This window comes from Ovis aries, chromosome 13 (assembly GCF_016772045.2).
Source record: "Ovis aries strain OAR_USU_Benz2616 breed Rambouillet chromosome 13, ARS-UI_Ramb_v3.0, whole genome shotgun sequence".
Lineage (NCBI taxonomy): Eukaryota > Metazoa > Chordata > Mammalia > Artiodactyla > Bovidae > Ovis > Ovis aries.
The window spans coordinates 58,557,256-58,577,733 of record NC_056066.1 but is presented as its reverse complement, the minus strand read 5'-3'; the positions used below and the strand labels follow the sequence as shown (position 1 = coordinate 58,577,733).

At 49.1% G+C, this 20,478-nt stretch overlaps 1 protein-coding gene across 1 annotated transcript in view; it reads right to left on the bottom strand.

Moving 5' to 3' along the window:
• Positions 1–20,478, bottom strand: part of BMP7 (bone morphogenetic protein 7) — a gene marked incomplete at its 3' end in the record, with an annotated part of 82,710 nt that overhangs the window by 48,751 nt on the left and 13,481 nt on the right. Inside the window, 1 exon segment of the mRNA NM_001308564.1 lies at positions 2,910–3,102. Coding sequence (NP_001295493.1) covers positions 2,910–3,102 — 193 coding nt within the window.

Genomic DNA, 20,478 nt, shown 5'->3' with positions numbered 1-20,478 from the left:
AAAAATTGAAAATAAAAAAACTGCCCAGCTTTGAGATAAGGTCCCTGCCGCCATGAGCTGGGCTGGTTTATCCCAGTGGTTTAACAGAGGTGGTTGAATAAGTGAATGGCTGGGCTCCCATGGATCTCTCCAAATGCATTGGCCTCTGTGTCCTGTGGGGGGAGCTCGCGCCCACCAGCCCCATCTTGCCATCACTCAGTCTCTGCTGCTCTTCCCAGCACATGGACCAGAGGGAGAAAGTATCGCAGGTGCTTGGGGGTGCTAGTTGGGGTGCTCCTCACATCAGGGGCAGTGCCTGAGGACACTCCAGTCCTGAAACAAGCTCCACCCACATCAGCAGCATCCCAGCTGACCCCAGTGACCCGGCCAGGGAGGGGGAGCACATTCCTGCCTGGAAATCTTGGAGGAAGAGCCACCCAGGTGACACCAATCAACCCTCTCAGTCCTGCTCAGCCAAACCCAGTTGGGGCAGCCACATTCCTGAGGTTAAACCTCTTGATGGAGGTTTCTGAGGCAGGTTTGGGGAGCCTCCCAGAAAGCCCAGAGTGTGAGCTGGGCTCGAGGTTTGCACAAGTGGACCAATCAAGTGCCATTAACCAATAGCCTCTGGGTACCTGCCTCACCCTCAGTACATCAGCCTTCACTAAAAAAACACAGTCAAACATATGCTCTTGTTCAAGAGCCCCAGGGGCTTTGTGAGAGTATGGAGCAGACATATGTCGCCCTTGGGGAATAAACTCAATGCTTCTTGTTGTAATTGGGTCTGGGAGCCAGGGTCCAGACTGTCAGGGTTAACTGGGGCTTCTGAGGGCCTTAAGCAAGATTTGGAGGTGACTGACAAGGCTGTCGCTGCCTGCCCAGAACCACACCCACATTCCCTCCCCGCTGGAAGGGTCTGTCATCCTCTCCAGCAGGGGGGCAGTACAGGAAAGTGCAGACAAGTGGGGACCCTAAAATGCAGATATAGTCCACACTGAGATGCCATTTGTCACCCATCAGACAGGCTAACAAAGATCAGAACGGTTTGATAAGACCATGTTCGGGAGTCCATAAGGGCCACAGGCTTCCTCTATGTGGCTGGTGGAAGTATAAACTGACATAACCTCCAAAGAGAACAGTTCAGCCAAGTCTATCAGAGTTACTGACGTGTGGGCCCTCGACCCCACAATTCTGTTTCTAGAACTGTATCTGACTGATAGGCAAGTGTTGGCCACACAGCCCATGCTGTTTATAATTCATAAAAATTGAGAGCTCAGCATGTGCACACAGACAATTGGCTAAATACCTTCTAGCACAACCCGCACAATGGGAGATGCATGGTGATGAGAAGAACAAGGATACCCCCGGGTAGTGATGTGAAAGGATTGACAAGGTTCACGGTCAAGACCATGAAGGTTTAGTAACAGATGTAGGTGCAGGAGACACTGCAAGATGAGATACCATTTGTAAAAATATTTAAATGCACAAATATACTTGCTGATTTGAAAGAACTCAAGAAACTGGGGGCAGAGACAGTTAACTACGACAAAACACTGGAAACAGTCAAGAAAAAGTTGGTTTTCTAGTATTTAAGATGACCCCCCAAGTGACAGTGCTTGCCAAGCCAAATGTGCTAACAGGTTCCCTTTCTCACTGAAGAGGCCAGCACAGTCCAGCAGAAAGGAGGCACCCACACTGTCTTCCTTCCATTAATTATGATGAGTGGTAGGGAGGGGGAGGTCTGACATCCCAAAATGTCTAAACACTCAGCCACCGGGTCGCACGACCTAGGTCTCATCCACCTCCGGACTTCAGAATGTCCCTGTTAGGGGAATGTTCCAGCTCATTCTCTTAGCCTTCTCACCCCTTGGAGGACTTTGAAACAAAACTAAAAGGTCTCAAGAAATGAAAGTCTTTCAACAGAAGCTTCCAGTTCCTGACCTCAAGATTCTTGGAAGGCTAAGACTTCTCTGCCTGTTTATTTTTCATTTGTGGATTTTTATCCCCTAAACATTTCATTACAAACAGCCACTTTCATTGGTGCCCTTATATCACACGTTGGGTTTCAGTGATGCGTGGGAGATAGGCAGATGGCAAAAAATGCTTCTTCTTCTTCTTCATCCCCCTAAAGACACACTGACCCAGGCGACCCATAAATATCCATAGGGGGCCACACAACTGCAGGCTCCCGTGACCGTCCCTATTCCTGGCCCAACCTGCTGATGGTGATAGTTTTAAGAAATGGTGACATACACCATTGTGTTGTTCGGTCACTAAGTCGTGTCTGACTCTTTGCAATCCCATAGACTGTAGCCCGCCAGGCTCCTCTGTGCATGGGATTTCCCAGGCAAGAATACTGGAGTGGGTTGCCATTTCCTTCTCCAGGGGATCTTCCTGACCCAGGGACTGAACCCACATCTCCTGCATTGGCAGGTGGATTCTTTACCACTGAGCCACCAGGGATGCCCAACCTACACCATACAGTTTCTCTAAAAAAGATAAACAGCCTGCCATGTGGTTGGTGCTCCCCCAGTCAATCCTAAAGGAAATCAATCCTGAATATTCATTGGAAGAACTGGTGCTGAAGCTCTAATACTTTGGCCACCTGATATGAAGAGTTGATGCATTAGAAAAGACCTTGATGCTGGGAATGATCAAGAGCAGGAGGAGAAGGGAGCAAGAGAGGACAAGATGGTTGGATGGCATCACCGACTCAACGGATATGAGTTTGCACAATCTCCAAGAGATAGTAAAGGACAGAGAAGCCTGATGTGCTGCAGGCCATGGAGTCGCAGAGTCAGACACGACTGAGCAACTGAACAACAACAATAACATGGGGAGTAGCCACGACAGACCGTGCCTCATCCTCTGCCGCTGCCTCCTCTCAGCAGGAGCTCAGGACCCCGCCCAGACCCCGGGATGGTACCCACCTGCCCAGGTGCTCTTGCAACACCTGGTAGACACTGATCCGGAATGTCTCATTGTGGAAGTGTTCCCGGATGTAGTCCTTGTAAATGCGGAACTCAGCTGCAGTCACGGCCTCCCCTTCTGGGATCTTGGAGAGATCAAACCGGAACTCCCGGTGGTGGTAGCGTGGGTGGAAGAACTCTTTGTCATGTTCCACTGGGAAGGGAAGGAAACACACATGGGTACCAAGAGTTCATTAGTGACTGGGTTTCACTCTGCAGCTCAGAGTCCAAGCATCATGCCTATGCTTGATAGAGACCTGCCCGTAACTGGCAACCCCTGGTGATGACTGCCTGTTCCAAGCCAGGCCAAGCCGAGAATGGGGGTGTGGACCTCCAGTTTACAAATGAAGACAGCTGAAGAACCCAGAAGTACAAAAATGTATGTTTGCCCATTGTGTGCTCTGTGATGGGTCTCACACTGAGCACTGTTGGCCACCACATGATAGAACATGGAGGCAGGATTTAGCCCCATTTTACAGATGAGGAAACTGAGGCTCAAGGAGGCCAGGTAACTTGCCCAAGGTCACAAGTTAGGTGAGTGGCTGAACTCTGAAACCCACACTCTTAACCTTTATACTCCCAGGAGGCAGGCGGCCTGACACTAAGTATCAGTTGTGCCAGGTTAGGTCTTAGCCAAGTTACTTGAACGGTGTGTGTGCCCCTTCCTCCAGGGTTAACACTGGCCTCTTCTCATAGGGAAGATCACAGGAGGTAGTGTTTAGGACAGAGCCAGGCAAATGGAAAATAACTGCATTTGCCGTAGTTACAGAGCCTCTCAAATGAGCTTTGAGAGAAACAATCGCCATAAGAGAAATAAAATGTACATGTGACCCCATGGACTGTAGCCCCCAGACTCCTCTGTCCATGGGAGCTCCAGGCAAGAACACTGGAGTGGGTTGCCGTTTTCTCCTCCAGGGGATCTTCCTGACCCGGGATCCAGCCAGGGTGTCCTGCACTGCAGGCAGATTCTTTACCATCTGAGCCACCCACAAAACCTCCCCACTTATATACAGAGCTGGCAATGAATGGACGGGCAAGAAACATGTCCGGGTAACAGTGGGGGTGTCCAGGTGGCCATCCACTGTGAAAGCTGCTTTCTTCGGACACAGATAACGTACAAGTACAAGCTGACCCCCTGACCAGCTCTGGGGCCAGGGGCAGTGACTGTCTCGATCCTGAACCTCCACTGTCCCGCGCAGCCTGACGCCTAGTAGGGCTCCATTAATCTACCGGATTCAATACATTAGTCTTCGTGTAATTCCCGAATTACAATTTTTTAAACAGCATACATGCAGTAAAGCACACAGACCTAAGTGTTCGTGAAGTTCTGTGAATTTTCTCAACACAAACGCCCCCAGAGCACAACACAGCACATTCACGACTAGCGCCAAAGACACCCCCACAGGGCGCCTCCCTAATACCAGACCCTCACTTGTCCCCAGAGGTGACTGCCATGCAAACACCCGATAGCACAGACTCACTTTTCCCACTTGGGGTCTCCCCACCTGCATCCGCGTCCTTCAATCAACCGTGTGTGCCCCCCACCCGCTCTGTTGCTGCGTGGAGCAGCAAGTCACTCATTCAGCTGCTGTACTGGATGTCACTGTATGGACAGGCCACAGCTGACTTTTCTGTAGGCATCTGGGTAGTTTCCACTTTGGGACCATCACAATTGGGGCCATGATGAACATTCTTGCTTTTTGGTGAACACAGTTCTATGAGGTAAACACCTTGAAGCAGGACTGCGAATGCACAGAAACCAAAGGTTGGTCAAAGGTAAGCATTGTGAAGGAAGGGGCATGGAGAAGGGTCCCCGAGTGTTAGCCTGGAGTGCCTGGAGTGCAGTAATGCCAGCAGTGGATGTAACTGGGAGGAAGAACCCCACAGGCGAAGCAGGAAGGAGGAAAACACATGTGGAGGCAGACAGGTTAAACTCGAGGTGACCTGCAGGAAATCCATGCGGGAAAGTTGACGGGAGTTTTGAGAGTCCAACTGGGGACTCCTGAGTTGCACTTATGGATCACATTTTGTGGGAGAGAGGCACACACAAGAGAAAAATGTAGTGCCCTCGGACCACTATTGCATGAGAGATGGAGAATACAGACATGGCAAGAACTCAGTCCAGGGAAAGAAGCAGGACTAGAGATAGGCCAGATAAGACAACCAGCCTGTGGCCAGACTCAGATAACAGGGGCAGGGTGACCATTCACGGGATTTGGTCATCAGCTGCTCAGAGACCCCAGGCAATGGTCATGGTCAAGACAGCCATGCAGAAAAGGCAGAAAGATCAAGACTGTGGCCAGCGGCACAAGAGAGACATTTGCACCATGGAGTGGGGAGGGGGGGACGGTCTACCCATACAAGGCTGCCTCCACTCCCTCCTCTAGCAGCTCTCCCGGCCAGGGCTAGGAAGACTTGATAAACAGTAGTAATCATGTTAATGGCCCAGCTGCTCCTTCCAAAAACTTTACGGTTTTCAGAAAAAGCTTAGTTAACTTTCCAGACTATGCGATCCTTTCACTGTTCCCTAAGATGCAGCCAATCTATGAGAGGGGGCCCAGAACTGTACAAGCTAAGGAACACTTTCCACGTAAAAACTGTAAGTCCAGCATCAGAAGTCTGTTCCTCGCTCAGGAGCTCAGTCTGGACCACACAGCTCCGGTTATGGGCCGGGAGCAGACCCTTGAACCCCTTTCAAGAGGCTCTGAGAACCAGCAGAACCAACCAAAGTCCACAGTATAACCAGAAACTAGAGCTGAGTTTTCAAAGACCCCTGACTGCTTAGGATCTCCTGGCCCAGTATCCCCACCCCCCAAGCCGATTTCACTCTGAAGCTTTCAACCCCATCTCCTTCCTGTCCTAGGGGGATACGATCCATTCAGAAGATTCTGGCACACGCCAGAGTTCACTGGAGCTGATGTTACCAAGGCTGCTGTCACGTAGTGATTTACGGCCCTGCAGCTTCAAGGATGTGAAATTCGATGACGGCTCTTCATTCATTCCAAGATTTACACGGCAAGATTAAGGAGCTTGAAAAAGCCGCCAGAGGCGTACCGTAAGTTGGGAGTTCTAGAGAAGTGAACGAACATTACAGGAGAATGCTCTCTTAATAACATGAGCGTTGATACACCCTGTTGCTCTTACAGAAGAGAGGAGACAGTCCTAAACATAGTGAAAAGCAACATTGCGTTAAAGTCTAAAATAATAAACCCTGCCACGAAAATATTTCGATGTCTCCTTACCCCCCACTGTATTCTACAAGAATTTCTTGACTGCCCAATATGAGGGAGAGAGCACTGTTTACCTGCTAGAGGAGAGAAACTGATAAAAGCTCACTTGGATTGTAACTCTGACACCCACCCAAACCCCAAGCTAGGTAAGAGCCATCATTTTTAAATGTGGTAAAAATGCAGGGCTTCCCCCGTGACTCAGCAGTAAAGAATCCGTCTGCAACACAGGAGATGTAGGAGACATCGGTTCAATCCCTGGGTCAGGAAGATCCCCCAGAGGAGGAAATGGCAACCCACTCCAGTATTCTTGCCTGAGGAATCCCAGACGGAGCAGCCTAGTGGGCTACCGTCTACAGGTTGCAGAGTAGAACATGACTCAGTGATTGAGCACTCTCGCAGGCAGCAGCAGCACACAAGTGTTCTAATTTTTTCCACAGTCTCTCACCAACACTTATTTTCTAATGATCTGTTTTGATAGTAGCCATCTTATTGATGGGAGGTAGATGGTCACCAGTCTCAAAGCCCTCCCACAGGCCTGAATGCAACATTACATGTCACACATACACAATTCCTCAAATTCTTATAAAACCCCTGCTCAGAAGTCAGCACATGCATTGGCTCCATTTTACAGATGAGGTCACTGAGGCTCAGAGGGGTAAAGTTGCTTGCCTATGGCCACACAGCTGGTCTGAATACTTCCCCACTCAGCCACACTCTCTCCCTCATGCCAGGAACCACTGCCAAACTCTTAGCCGGGTAGACGATAACAAAAAAGACACCCCTAGGACTCCCCTGGCAGTCCAGTGGTTAAGAATCCGTGCTTCCGTTGCAGGGGGCACAGGTTTGATCTTTTGTTGGGGCACTGAGATCCTTCATGCTGCACAGTATGACTAAAAAATTAAAATTAAGAAAAAAGACCTCCCTAAAGTATACTTCAAGCTCTCAACACACATGACATGATCACAACAGTAATCTCCTTAAAAGCTAAATTCACGTGAAGACTGCATCCTGCTCAGGCCTCTCTTTGTAAATCTTGCTCATGCCAGAGTCACCCCAAGGGAGGCTGACAGCTTGAAGGTAGGGTAGCATTTAGCCGTCTCCCCATCATCCCTCCCCAGCCCCCCAAATCAGGGGGTGGGCCCTGCCTGGCAGAGGGCACACAAGCAGCATTGTCTCCCCTGAACCACCTCTTCAACTCTCGAACTTTCCACCAAATGCTTTGGCTGCCAATAGGACCACCTGGAGCCCCAGCGCCAGGCGCTCCGAGAGGGTCTTCAGAGACACTGCCTCCTTGTTAGATGCCGGGGGCTGCATCCCAGGACGGGGGGCGCAGAGGCGAGCCCACTGGCGGCCAGGCTTTTTGTCATAAGCGTGGCAGCCGCGCAGATGTGGGGTGGGGGTGGGGCAGGGAATTACTGTACCGCAAGATTAAACACTCCGGTGTCAACATGTGTGCAGTGTTGCTCGAACAATGTTATCATTGTGAATTGAATGGACCAAAGGGTTTAGGGGATGGGGTGGGGAGAAGGAGAAAAGATGGGTTTAATTATCTCTAGGGCTGAAGCCAGTTGTTTGCCTAAAAAGCCCCAGACGCTGCTAGAGCTGCAGAGAAAAGGGCTATAAGCTTCCATCAACTTTTCCACCATAAACTAAGGCAGACACCCTTCCCCCATGAGTACCCCATCTCCCCAGGAGGGAACCCACCCCCAAGGATCTCTAGGTCCCCACTCCCTCTTCATCCTTGGCTAATTGAAAATGAAGGGAAAGAATGGAAAGCAGTTACTATTTTGACTAAACTAGTGATTCTCAGCCTGGGGCAATTTTGTCCTACCCTTACCCTCCCCGAGGGCTACTGGGCATTGAATGCCTGCATCCTTCCCCCTACTCAGCCCCTGTAACAATTTAGGGAGTGTGTGCTACTGGCATCTGGTAGGTAGTGGCCAGGGACATTGCTAAACGTCCTCCGAACTATAGGGGATGGTCTAGCCCCAACTGCCAACCAGACAGAATTGAGAATCCTGGAGCTAACAGACACACAAGCCTCATGAAATCTTAGTTTCAGTTCCAACCGGGCTCTCATCTGTCTAGGTGGAACCTCAGGCTCAGTGGGCCTCAGTTCTTCCCTCTGTAACAAAGGAATGGATTTAATTGTTCTGTGAAGAAGGCTGAGCGCCGAAGAATTGATGCTTTTGAACTGTGGTGTTGGAGAAGACTCTTGAGAGTCCCTTGGACTGCAAGGAGATCCAACCAGTTCATTCTGAAGGAGATCAACCCTGGGATTTCTTTGGAAGGTAAAGCTGAAGCTCCAGTACTTTGGCCACCTCATGCGAAGAGTTGACTCATTGGAAAAGACTCTGATGCTGGGAGGGATTGGGGGCAGAAGGAGAAGGGGACGACCGAGGATGAGATGGCTGGATGGCATCATGGACTCGATGGACGTGAGTCTGAGTGAACTCTGGGAGATGGTGATGGACGGGGAGGCTTGGTGTGCTGCAATTCATGGGGTCGCAAAGAGTCGGACACGACTGAGCGACTGAACTGAACTGAACTGAAGTCCCATTTCACTTCTGTTGTGTGTATGTATGTGTCAGTCACTCAGTCATGTCCAACTGTTTGCAACTCCACGGACTGTAGCCCACCAGGCTCCTCTGTCCATGGAATTCTCCAGGCAAGAATACTGGAGTGGGTTGCCATTCCCTTCTCCAGGGGATCTTCCCAACCAGGGGACTGAACCTAGGTCTCCCCCTTTGCAGGAAGTCTTCACCCTCTGAGCTACCAGGGAAATCTTCACTTCTATTCAGTTCAGTTCAGTCGCTCAGCAGTGTCGGACTCTTTGCGACCCCATGAATCGCAGCCTCCCTGTCCATCACCAACTCCTGGAGTTCACTCAGACTCACGTCCATCGAGTCAGTTATGCCATCCAGCCATCTCATCCTCTGTTAGGTTGTACCATAAAGAGTTGGGAACTTTCTATCGATTTTGACCTATATGTGGTTCAACCTAAAGTTTAATTTTACACCTTCACTGTCCAGTATGATAGCCACTAACCACATGTATATACTGGGCACTTGCAATGTGGCTGGTGTGGCAGTGTCTATATTTCTTTCAGAGTAATTGGTTTAAATTGAAACAGCCCCATGTAACCAGGGGCACCCATACTGGACAGCAGATACAGAAAAGCTCAATCATGATGGAACTTACATAAAAGTTCAACCATGGTGGAACTTTCAATTGGACAGCATGGCTCTGCGGCATCAGTGGGCTGGCTTCTGATAGCGATATGACAATATAGAGCTTATCACTAATAAGGGTCAAATACATGTTCTCAGAGATACACCAGAGGTTGCTCCTCAGAAAGTTCCCAGGGTGAGAAATTGCATGGAAGTGGGGAGAGCTTCGGCTTCCCCCATGGCTCAGCAGTAAAGAATCCACCGGCAATGCAGAAGATGCAAGAGATGAGGGTTCCATTACTGGGTCAGGAAGATCCCCTGGAGAAGGGCATGGCAACCCACTCCAGTATTCTTGCCTGGAGAATCCCATGGACACACTCTTCATTTTCATGCATTGGAGAAGGAAATGGCAACTCACTCCAGTGTTCTTGCCTGGAGAACCCCAGGGACAGGGGAGCCTGGTGAGGTGCTATTTATGGGGTTGCACAGTCAGACACGACTGAAGCGACTTAGCAGCAGTAGCAGCATGGGGGAACTTAATTCCAGAGCTGTGGGAGAGGCCTGGAGTGGACACAGACGGGTCCCAGGCTTTCAGTCTATCTGTAAAAACAGGAATGATGACCCCTGCCCCAGTCACAGGGCCACCTGGGAGCTTGTCCCTTGGTGAGTGACTTCAGGCTGAATAATCATCAGACCCACCAAGTTCAGGGGCGTGGTGGTAGGGGCACGGCCCCGAGGTCCCCTCCCCTCCACTGAGCGGGCCATTCACCCTCCCTGAACACCTCCTCCTCGCCCATCCTGTTCATTTCCTTCCTAGGAATTCATGCTCTGCATTCATGATTGATTGGCCTGTTGACCTGTTTATTAACTGTCTTCTAGCTTTTAATTTCTAGAGTAAGACCTGGGAGAGGGCACAGGGCATATGATGCTTGAACATGGAGCCAGGATGGGGTTTGAATCCAGGCTCTGTCACCCATGGGGCACTTGGGCAAGTTACTCTTTGTCTGTCAAATGCGAGGATGAGGAGAGTAACCCTGACTTCACTAGGTTGGCATAGGATTAAAACAGATCACAGATCCTCAAGCTTCAGTGTGTTCCAGAATCGCCGGGGAGCTTGTTAAAACACAGACCACTGGACCGACTCCCAGTCTTTCTAATATGGGAGATCTGGGGTGGGGCCCAAGAACCTGCATTTCTAACAGGCTCTCAGGAGACGCTCATGCTGCCAATCCTTTGTCTATGCGATTCTCCAGACAAGGATAGTGGAGTGGGTTGCTGTTTCCTTCTCCAGGGGATCTTTCCGACCCAGGGATCGAACCTGTGTCTCCTGCGTCTCCTGCATTGACAGGCAGACTCTTTACCACTAAGCCACCAGGGACGCTGGGCTCCCTTAGGAGGGCAGAAAAGCCCCTCGCGGCCCTGCTCAGCTGGAGAAGCAGCTGAGAATTTGGGCTGAGATGGGGCCTGACAGCTTGGGTTGACTTGGGTTCTGCCAGCAGTGACTTGGGACCTGTGAACCCATCTCTGTGAGGCTTAGCTTCCCCTTTGATAAGATGGGGACACAAAGAGGCCCCCAGTCATGGGGCCGTGGTGAGAATTCAAGGAGACAGAGGCCAGCAATCATGGGACATGGCAGGGACACATGCCAGACTAGAGCAGGCCCCAGGAGTGGCTGGGGTGGGAGAGGCACCACGGGAGCCCATGCCCCCCTCCCCCAGGACAGGAGGGTGCCTGCCCAGACCTTCCCCCAAAGCAGGCAGAGACTCCTGGGTCAGCTGGGCAGGCACAGCTGGTTTAAGGTATTTTAGAGGCAAATCAAATCAAATGAGAATTTATAATCCTTCCTGAGGTCTGGGTTCCATCAACCTAAACTCATTAGGCCAGAGCAGTGCAGGTGCAGCTAAGGAAGAGATTGTTCCACGTTGCCTTCATGCTGGGCACCCATCTCCCTTTCAAAATAAGAGTCTTCTCTAAAACCCCACATACTTGGAGCAAAACTCTCATTACAGAGGCATCAGCTTCCATTTCTGCAAATAGGACCATCAAGAGACGTGCAGAAGCCAGTCCAGGGGACTGGCAGGCAGAGCCTGGCAGAAACCAGCAAACCAAACCCCTCATTCAGAGGACTTCCCTGGTGATCCAGTGGTTAAGACTGCACCTTCCTGTGTAGGGGTTATGGGTTCGATCCCTGGCCAGGGAGCTAAGCTCCCACATGCCTCATGGCCAGAAAACCAAGACATAAAAAACAGAAATGATATTGTAACAAATTCAATAACGACTTTAAAAATGGTTCACATTTTTAAAAATCTTTAAAAAAAAGACCCTCCTTCATTTCATGCTCACATTTTAACAAAATGAACTTGCCTTCCCAAGCTGAACTATCAAAACATCCTGAAAACTGCATTGCTGTCCCTTGAAACTATTTCTGGTAAGTGAGGGAGAATCAGAGATCAAACCAAACAATGGTTCTGAAATTACAGTGTGAGTCCTCTGGTGAATGTAACTGCAAACAGATTTCCAATGTGAGTGTCCAGTTTACATGAATCAGGTCTGAATAGGGGTCATCTTTCCAACTCATTGGAAATGATTAGTAGGATTTAAGAAATACGAAAGGGCTTCCCTGGTGGCTCAGAGAGTAAAGAATCTGCCTGCAATGCAGGAGATCTGGGTTCGATCCCTGGGTCAGGAAGATCCCCTGGAGAAGAGAATGGCAACCCACACCAGCCCCATGGACACAGGAGCCTGATGGGCTACAGTCTATGGGATAACAAAAAGTCAGACAAGACTGATTGAGTACTGTGCAATCAAATGGATAAAGATTTAAAACAGGCAAAACTAGTCTATGGCATTAGAGGATAGGACAGCAGCTGCCCGTGAGTGAGGGTGTCACAGGGCTCCTGGCAGTTAGTCACGTTCTGTTTCTTGCATCTGGGCACTAGTACTCAGACACCTGAGTGTCTGAAAGTGTCTCACTTTGTGAAAATTCCTAACTCCTCTAGCTTTGTGCACTTCTGTACACATGTTACACTTCAATAAAATTTTGTTAATAATATGTATCAGCTGGCTATATCCATCTCCAGTTCTACTCAAGAAGTATCTGTCACCATAGTTCCCCTATTTTAAGAGGTGTGATTCATACCAACTCTCTGGGGAAAAAATACTAACATTTTTATCGATTTTTAAAATTTGGCTATGCCAGGTCTTAGTTGCAGCTCAGGATCTTTAGTTGTGGCATTTGAACTCTTGTTGCACCGTGTGGAATCTAGTTTCCTGACCAGGGATTGAATCTAGGTTCCCTGCATTGGAAGCATGGAGTCTCAGCCATTGGACCACCAGGGAAGCCCCCACCTTTATCAATTTTAAGACATCTTGGTTTCAGAAGCATCAATAATCAAAGAAATGGAAGATTTAACCTAAAGCAAATAATTGGGAAACGCTTGCGTGGCGTCCTACCACCTTATGACAGCAAAGCTGTTTATTCACTTGTTCTAAACCCATCCTTGAAGCCTGAGGTGCAGCTCAGAATCAAGATTAAGTAACTGGACTCCCAAATTCAAATACACTTTCTGGGCCAGCTGATGCTTCTCTGTGCTCAGTTTTCTAGTCTCCAAAATAGGGGGGACAGTCATAGCCCCCACCTGGAATGGCTCTTATGGGAACTAAATAAGCAATAAAGGCCAAGAGGATAAAGCGTGCTTACCATCCTTGACAAATGTTAGCTACGAAGATTATTACTATTTTTATGACTCAGTTCAGTTCAGTTCAGTCGCTCAGTCATGTCCGACTCTTTGCGACCCCATGAATCGCAGCACGCCAGGCCTCCCTGTCCATCACCATCTCCTGGAGTTACACACCTCCAACTGCTCAATCTAGCCACAAAGGCTAACTCTCAGAAACCTTATTTATGTAGCATGGTCTACCTCCTAGACCCAACTGATTCATGAGTGAACATGTAATTCAAGCTGTCTAAGAGTCCCTAACCGGGAATTTCAGTTGGGTGCAGTAGCTCAATTGAGTCCTCAGGAACTTAAGTTTCTTCTATCTTTTTGCCCTGCCATTGTCTGCATGCTGATGTTTAGTCCTTAGGGTTGTTGCCTAAGGGTCACAAGATGGCTGCCATGGCTCCAAACATCCCATTTTCACAGGACCACATTCAAGGTAAGAAAAGAAAGAAAAGGACAGAGTGTTCTCTTTGTTTATCTGTCACTTACCAGAAGGCAAAATTTTTTCAAAACCACCTCCCACTCCTTTCTACTCCCAGCAGATTTCCTCTTGTATCCCACTGGTTAGACCAGCATCTCATGGCCATTCCAACCCACTAGGGAAGCTGGTAAGGCAAATATGTGGCTAGCCAGAGAGCCATAAACACAAGTTGGTGTTGGTGGCATCTTTCTCCCAATAGGCAGGGTACCAGAGGAATACAGTGAGGCAGAGAGGTCACAGGAAGCTATTCAGTGCAGAGATGATAGACATAGAGTGAATAAACCCTGGGCTCTTTAAGGACCTGTTGCTATTATGTCCTTTCCAAAGTCTTGTTGTTGGTCAGCCACGAAGTCTGACTCTTTGCAGCCCCATGGACTGTAGCACACCAGGCTTCCCTGTCCTTCACTGTCTCCTGGAGCTTGCTCAAACTCATGTTCATTGTCTCAGTGATGTTATCCAACCATCTCATCCTCTGTCTCCCCTTTCTCCTCCTGCCCTCAATCTTTTCTAGCATCAAGGTCTTTTCTAGTGAATCAGCTCTTTGCATCAGGTGGTCAAAGTATTGGAGCTTCACCTTCACCATCAGTCATCCCAAGTCTTAGGCATGCATTGATTTTCTTTTTACTCTCCTTAAACTGGTTTGAAGATATATTTTTTGTCTGCAACCAAAGACTTCTGTTACATATAATGTTATTCACAGCAAACACACACTGCCCAGAAACAATTTCTGAAAATGCCTCTGCATCCTTTGCCCCTGATCATCTCCTCCAACCAGAAGTCTCTCGTTTCCATCTCTCTTGGAAACAAGCAGAAGTAACCCATGTGCCCGGCACACACTTATTCGAAAAAGTTCTTACAGGCTTTCAGGATACAAACAGGGTTTCGACCAGGCCTTGGGTCCGAGCAGCTCTTGGGTCTGAGCAGCTCTCTCCCCTCGGCTCATAAACCATGACACAGATTCTTAAAATGTCTTAAGTATCTTGATCTGCTCATCCTCTTTCCAGAGGGAGCTAGGAGCCTCCTATCCCACAAGCAGAACTCAGTCCAAACCCTACCTGGCCTCTGCTTCCTTCCAAGGGACAATGATGCTGAGCATCTCAGATCACTTTTAAGACCTTTGCTACTAGTCTAAGGAGATGGTGATAAAGTAGTTTTCAGCAAACAACTGGCTGTTGGCCAGAATCCCATGGAGTCTTCAAAGTCAGGGTGAGAGATGCACCTATTCACAGGTTTGAGTTTAAAGAGAAACTGAAGTCTCTCCAGAGGCTACAGAGGGTCTGGTTGAATTAATGCCAACAGGCAACCCACTTTCTGTATATATTCACTGTGGCACACTATATATGGAGAATTTGCAACTAATTTGTTAAATATGGAAGCAACATATTGAGCATGTGCTCAGTTGTGTCTGACTCTTTGTGACTCTACGGACTGTAGCCTGCCAGGTTCCTCTGTCCGTGGAATTTTTGAGGCAAGAATACTGGAGTGGCTGCCATTTCTTTCTCCAGGGGCTCTTCCTGACCCAGGGGTTGAATCCCTATCTCTTGAGTCTCCTGCACTGGCAGGCAGATTTCTGACCACTGAACTACTTGGGAAGCAACCAGTTTAGGGTTCCTATTTTTTTTATGCATAGTGCAGAGTTGAGTCAAATCATGTGCAAATAACCTGTGTAAAGCCAACTATACACCACATAGAAAAAACAAAGAGGGAGAGACAAACAACTTAGATTATTAATATTTGAATGTGGTTACCCAATGACCACTTTCAACACACTTTCCATCCCCACACTTTCCCTCTTACTGTGTGGGCCAGGAGCCACTTTCATACCTTTCCATCCTTCCTTGCAGCAAGATCAGGCCTTGTGAACCAGTTTGGGCCAGGGGACTTACAGAGACACCTTCTACGGAAAGCCAGGAGACAGGCAAGCAAGGAGAGCTCTTTGGGCCCTTCCCCTTTCTCTTGCCCTGAATGTGGGAGTATATGAAGATGTGATGTCTGGGGCTGCAGCAGCCATCTTGTAACTGTGAGGTAATAGCCATAAGGCATCTAGGATGGTGAAGGCAAGGAGGAAAGTTCATGGATTCCTGGATGATATCACTGAGCTGCTACCCCAAACTTGGAATCATGTCACTGAAGACTTGCTGTTATGAGAGATATTGCTATGCTTTTCAAGCTGAAGCCACTGTTAGGCAGGTATATTGTGACTTAGAACAAGTTCTAAAAGAGACATCATTCCTGTCCACAGAAGCAAGGAGTAGCCTTTGGGAGGCATGTATCTTACAGTACTTCCTATTCATGAAAGTAGTGCTAGTGGTGCTAGTGTTTACAAATAAGCATGTTGGTACAGGATGGCACTACACTAAAGCTACTTGTGTCAGCTCATGTGTTATGGAAGAAGCACAATCTATCCCAATGCTGGAAGAAATTCCAACAGTAGGGACTTCACATACAGAGTGTGTCTATCTCCAAAGTGGCACCTTCCTAAGGAATTCCAAGGGTAATTTCCACTCTGCCCATTTTCTGTCTGACTCACTACCTTTAGCCCAGCCCCTACAAAAGGGCAAATGCAGCATCACACTTTCAAAATATCTAGGCCTCGTCAAATTCTATAATGGGAGATGAATAAATAATATAAATACAGTTTTTCAAATGTAAAACTGCTTAGGTGAATGTACTCAGTTGCTCAGTCAGTTCTGTCCAACTCTTTGGGATCCATGACTGTAACCCACCAGGCTCCTAAGTCCATGGGCGTTTTCAAGCAAGAATACTAGAGTGGGTTGCCATTTCCTCCTCCAGGGGATCTTCCCAACCCAGGGACTGAACCCACATCTCCTGCACTGGCATGCGGATTCTTTATCACAGAGCCACCAGGGAAACCCACTTAGGAAAATGCAGAGTCTTCAGTGTGAGGACTAAGTTGGACTGGGAGAGGAAGTGACAGGCATCCGCAATGAGGACAAATCAGGACAACAGGCCATCACAGAAGGACCATGAAGAGACTCTGCAGCCAGTCTGGGCTCCAAAGGCAGTCCCAGGAGCAGCCCCCATTTACTGAGAGATTGTTGCTTTCATCCCATTTAATCCTTGCTGCCCTGGGCCCTAAGCCACCCATGTACGAGAGAAACCGCAATGAACTAAATTGGCTTGCATGCATGCATGTTCAGTTGTGTCCAACTCTTTGTGACCCCATGGACTGTATGTAGCTCACCAGGGCTCCTCTGTCCATGGAATCTTCCAGGCAAGAATACTGGAGTGGGTTGCTGTTTCCTCCTCCAGAGGATCTTCCCAACCCAGGGATTGAACCCGGGTCTCCTGTGTTTCCTGCATTGGTAGGAAGATTCTTTACCACTAGCACCATACGGGAAGCTCTGGGCCCCCCTAAATTCATATGTGGAACCCCAACCTTCAACAGAAGAGTATTAGGAGGTGGAGCCTCTGGGACACGATGAGGTTTAGCCGAGGTCATGAAGGGCGGGGAAGACAGGCAAGTGAAAGCATCGCTTCCAGCCGCTAATGGTACATGTGGGGCACCTGCTGCCAGGTGGGCACCGTGCTCAGCTCTCTTCCCAGATCCTCACAACAGCCCTTAAAGAAGAAGGAAGAGGCCTGAGCTCTCTCTCCGTCTTGGGAGGACACAGCCAGAGGGCAGCCGTCTACAAGCCAGAGACAGAACAGAACCCAGCCAAGCGGGCACCCTGATCTTGGACCTCCAAAGCTGTGAGAAATAAGCATGTGATGCTTCAGCTCCCCAGGCAGTGCTCTTCTCTCCTGGGAGCCCAAGGCAGCTAAGACAGAAGCTGGCGCCCGGAGCACCTGAGTGCGTCAGTCACTCGCATGAGGTCACACACCTTTCCCTGGGACTCCAAGCCAGGCAGACCTGCTGTCCCCAGAGCTGAGCAAGTGACTTGTCACCCCCAAGCCCCGGTTTCCTCACACATAAGAATAAATGTGGAAATCGTGCTATTTGATGAGTGACCGGTATATGGGTAGGTCCTCACTTCAGGTGGAGAAATGTCAATCACCTCAAAAAATGAGATGAGACAAGGAAATGCTGGGCTTCCCAGGTGGAGCTAGTGGTAAAGAACTCACCTGCCAATGTAAGATGCATAAGAGATGCGGGTTTGATCACTGGGTCGGGAAGATACCCTGGAGGAGAAAACGGCAACCCACTCCAGTATTCCTGCCTGGAGAATTCCATGGACAAAGGAGCCTGGCGGGCTACAGTCCATGGGGTCGCAAAGAGTCAAATACGACTAAAGCAACTTAGCACACACACACACAGGAAATGCCACTGAGTCCGACAAAGAGTTCAGAAAAAGGTATAATTTTACTATAAAAGCCTTATTATTCATTTTTTAAAATAGGCCAGTCCACAGTTGTGTTTGTGTTGTAAGCTGGAGGGCTTACCGAAAGCTAGTCCTGACCATCGGGTGTTTCCTTCAAACTCCGCATCAATAAACACAGATTACCATCAGCAAGAAGCAACTTTCTAGTATAACAGGATCCGTAATAAGAAGGCAAGATTCCTGGTTTGCCTTGTGCTCAGTCAACAGAGACCAGCTTTGCACTTCACCACAGGGCATCCAGCCAAGGGGAGGACAACCTGACCCCGGGTCCCACAGCGCTCAGCAGGTGGGATATGTGTCTACGCAGCTCCCACCCCCAGAAGGAGGCGGCGGTGCATCCCACCGCCCCACATGCCAGGCAGAGGAGCAGGAGGACCTGCAAGGGCCGGCCAGCTCCAGAACAGTCCGAGTTTTGGCCGGGCAAGTAACAGCATTGCTACCAGCCGCTAATGTTACATATGGGGCGCCTGCTGCCCTGCGGGCACTGTGCTCAGCTTTCCACCGCCATCCCCCCACCTTGGAGGGGACAGATCTTCCCAGCAGCCCAGGAGGCAGGCGCCAACACGAACCCAGAGGAGGAAACGGGGACCTAGAGTTTAATAATCTGCCCAAGGTCACAGAGCTAACAAGTAGCAGAGGTGGGATTTAACTCATGTCCGATCCCAGAGCCAGTCTTATCTACCACCTGAGATGTTTTAGGAGATTTAGGAAAAAAAAAAGAGCACGGGGAGGGGCCTGTTGGGAAAAAGCAAATTTAGGAAAAGCTGTACAGTCTACTTGATCTCCTTGATGGGAATTCATGATGCCCGCCCCACATGAGGGGCTTCCCAGGTGGCGCTAGTGGTAAGAACCTGCCTGCCAACGCAGGAGATGTAAGAAATAAGAGTTCAATTTCTCGGTCAGGAAGATTCCCCTGGGGGAGGGCATGGCAACACACTCCAGTATTATTGCCTGGAGAATGCCATGGACAGAGGAGCCTGGCAAGCTACAGTCTATAGGGTTGCAAAGAGTTGGACACGACTTAAGAGACTTAGCGTGTATGCATGCATGCCCCACATGAGAGATACCAGAAAGTGTTCAAATCTGTTTAGCCAAGAGTTTGTTCAAACTCGGAGGAGCCCCTCCAACATCCTGGAAAAGAAAGGGTATCTGTGCGTCACTGGATGTCCACAGAAAACAAAGGAAGCAGATAAAACTCAGGGTTTTTCCTTTTTGTATTATTTACCTTTCCCCAGGGAGAGGGTTCTTGATGTCCTAAAGCAGGAGTCAGTAAACTTCTGTAATGGGCCAGATAAAAAATATTCTAGGCTTTGGAGACTGTGCCGTCTCTGTAGCAATCACTCAACTCCGTGGATAGAGTATGAAAACAGCCACAGACAGGACGCAAATGAGTCCCAATTAAGCTTTATAAATACTGGAGGCTGAATTCCATCTCATTTCCACATCATGGAATATTCTTCTTTTACCACTCTTTTTTAAAAAATGAGCAAGTCATTTTTGCTCACAGCTTGCACAAAAATTAGCGGGTTTCCCCAATTTATTTACTGCAGCTTTGAGCTGCCTTGAGAAATAGAAACTGCAGCTTCTGTGCTCCCGGCACCCACTTGCCCCCGGCAAGTTACCTGCTGGAGGGAGGCAAGGTAAGAGAGAGAGTAGTGAATAGTGAAAGTCGCTCAGTCGTGCCTGACTCTCTGAACCCATGGACTGTAGTCTGCCATGCTCCTCTGTCCATGGGACTCTCCAGGCAAGAATACTGGTGTGGGTTGCCATGCCCTCCTGCAGGGGATCTTCCCAACCCAGGGATGGAACCCAGGTCTCCGGTACTGGTAAGGCAGATTCCTTTCCCATCTGAGCCACCATGGAAGCTGCAAGAGAGAGAGTTTTGCCGTTTCCTCCGGAGCAAAGTTCGGGGAAAGAAACAAAGAGAGACCAGTTCTAAGTGTGTGTTCAATCATTTTTTAGTATCACTGGGCAGAAGGTGCTGTAAAAATATTTTGGCTCCCAGGAGACTTTAGAGATCTGACCCCCTTTTCGTCTCCAGGGTGTTTCAAATCCAGGCAGAGCTGGGATCCCAGGACAGGGCTCACGTTTTGATTGCAATCTGTCTTCCTTTCAACTGGAAAATGATCCATCAGTCTTGTCCCAACTCATCACTATGGGCAGATGGGTTTGAAGCAAAAGTTCCCAAGTCAATTTCCAAGTTTGAGGAAGTGAAGTCGCTCAGTCGTGTCCAACTCTTTGCGACCCATAGACTGTAGCGTACCAGGCTCCTCTGTCCATGGGATTTTCCAGGCAACAGTACTGGAGTGGATTGCCATTTCCTTCTCCAGGGGATCTTCCCAACCCAGGGCTCGAACCCAGGTCTCCCGCATTGTACACAGACACTTTACCATCTGAGCCACCAGGGAAGTCCTTCGAGAAAAGGTACCCTAAACCAGGGCTTCCCTGGTTGGTTCAGTGGTAAAGAATCCGCGTGCCAATGCAGGAGACACAGGTTTGATCCCTGGATCAGGAAGATCTCCTGGAGGAGGAAATGGCAACCCACTCCAGTATTTTTACCTGGGAAATCCCAAGGACAGAGGAG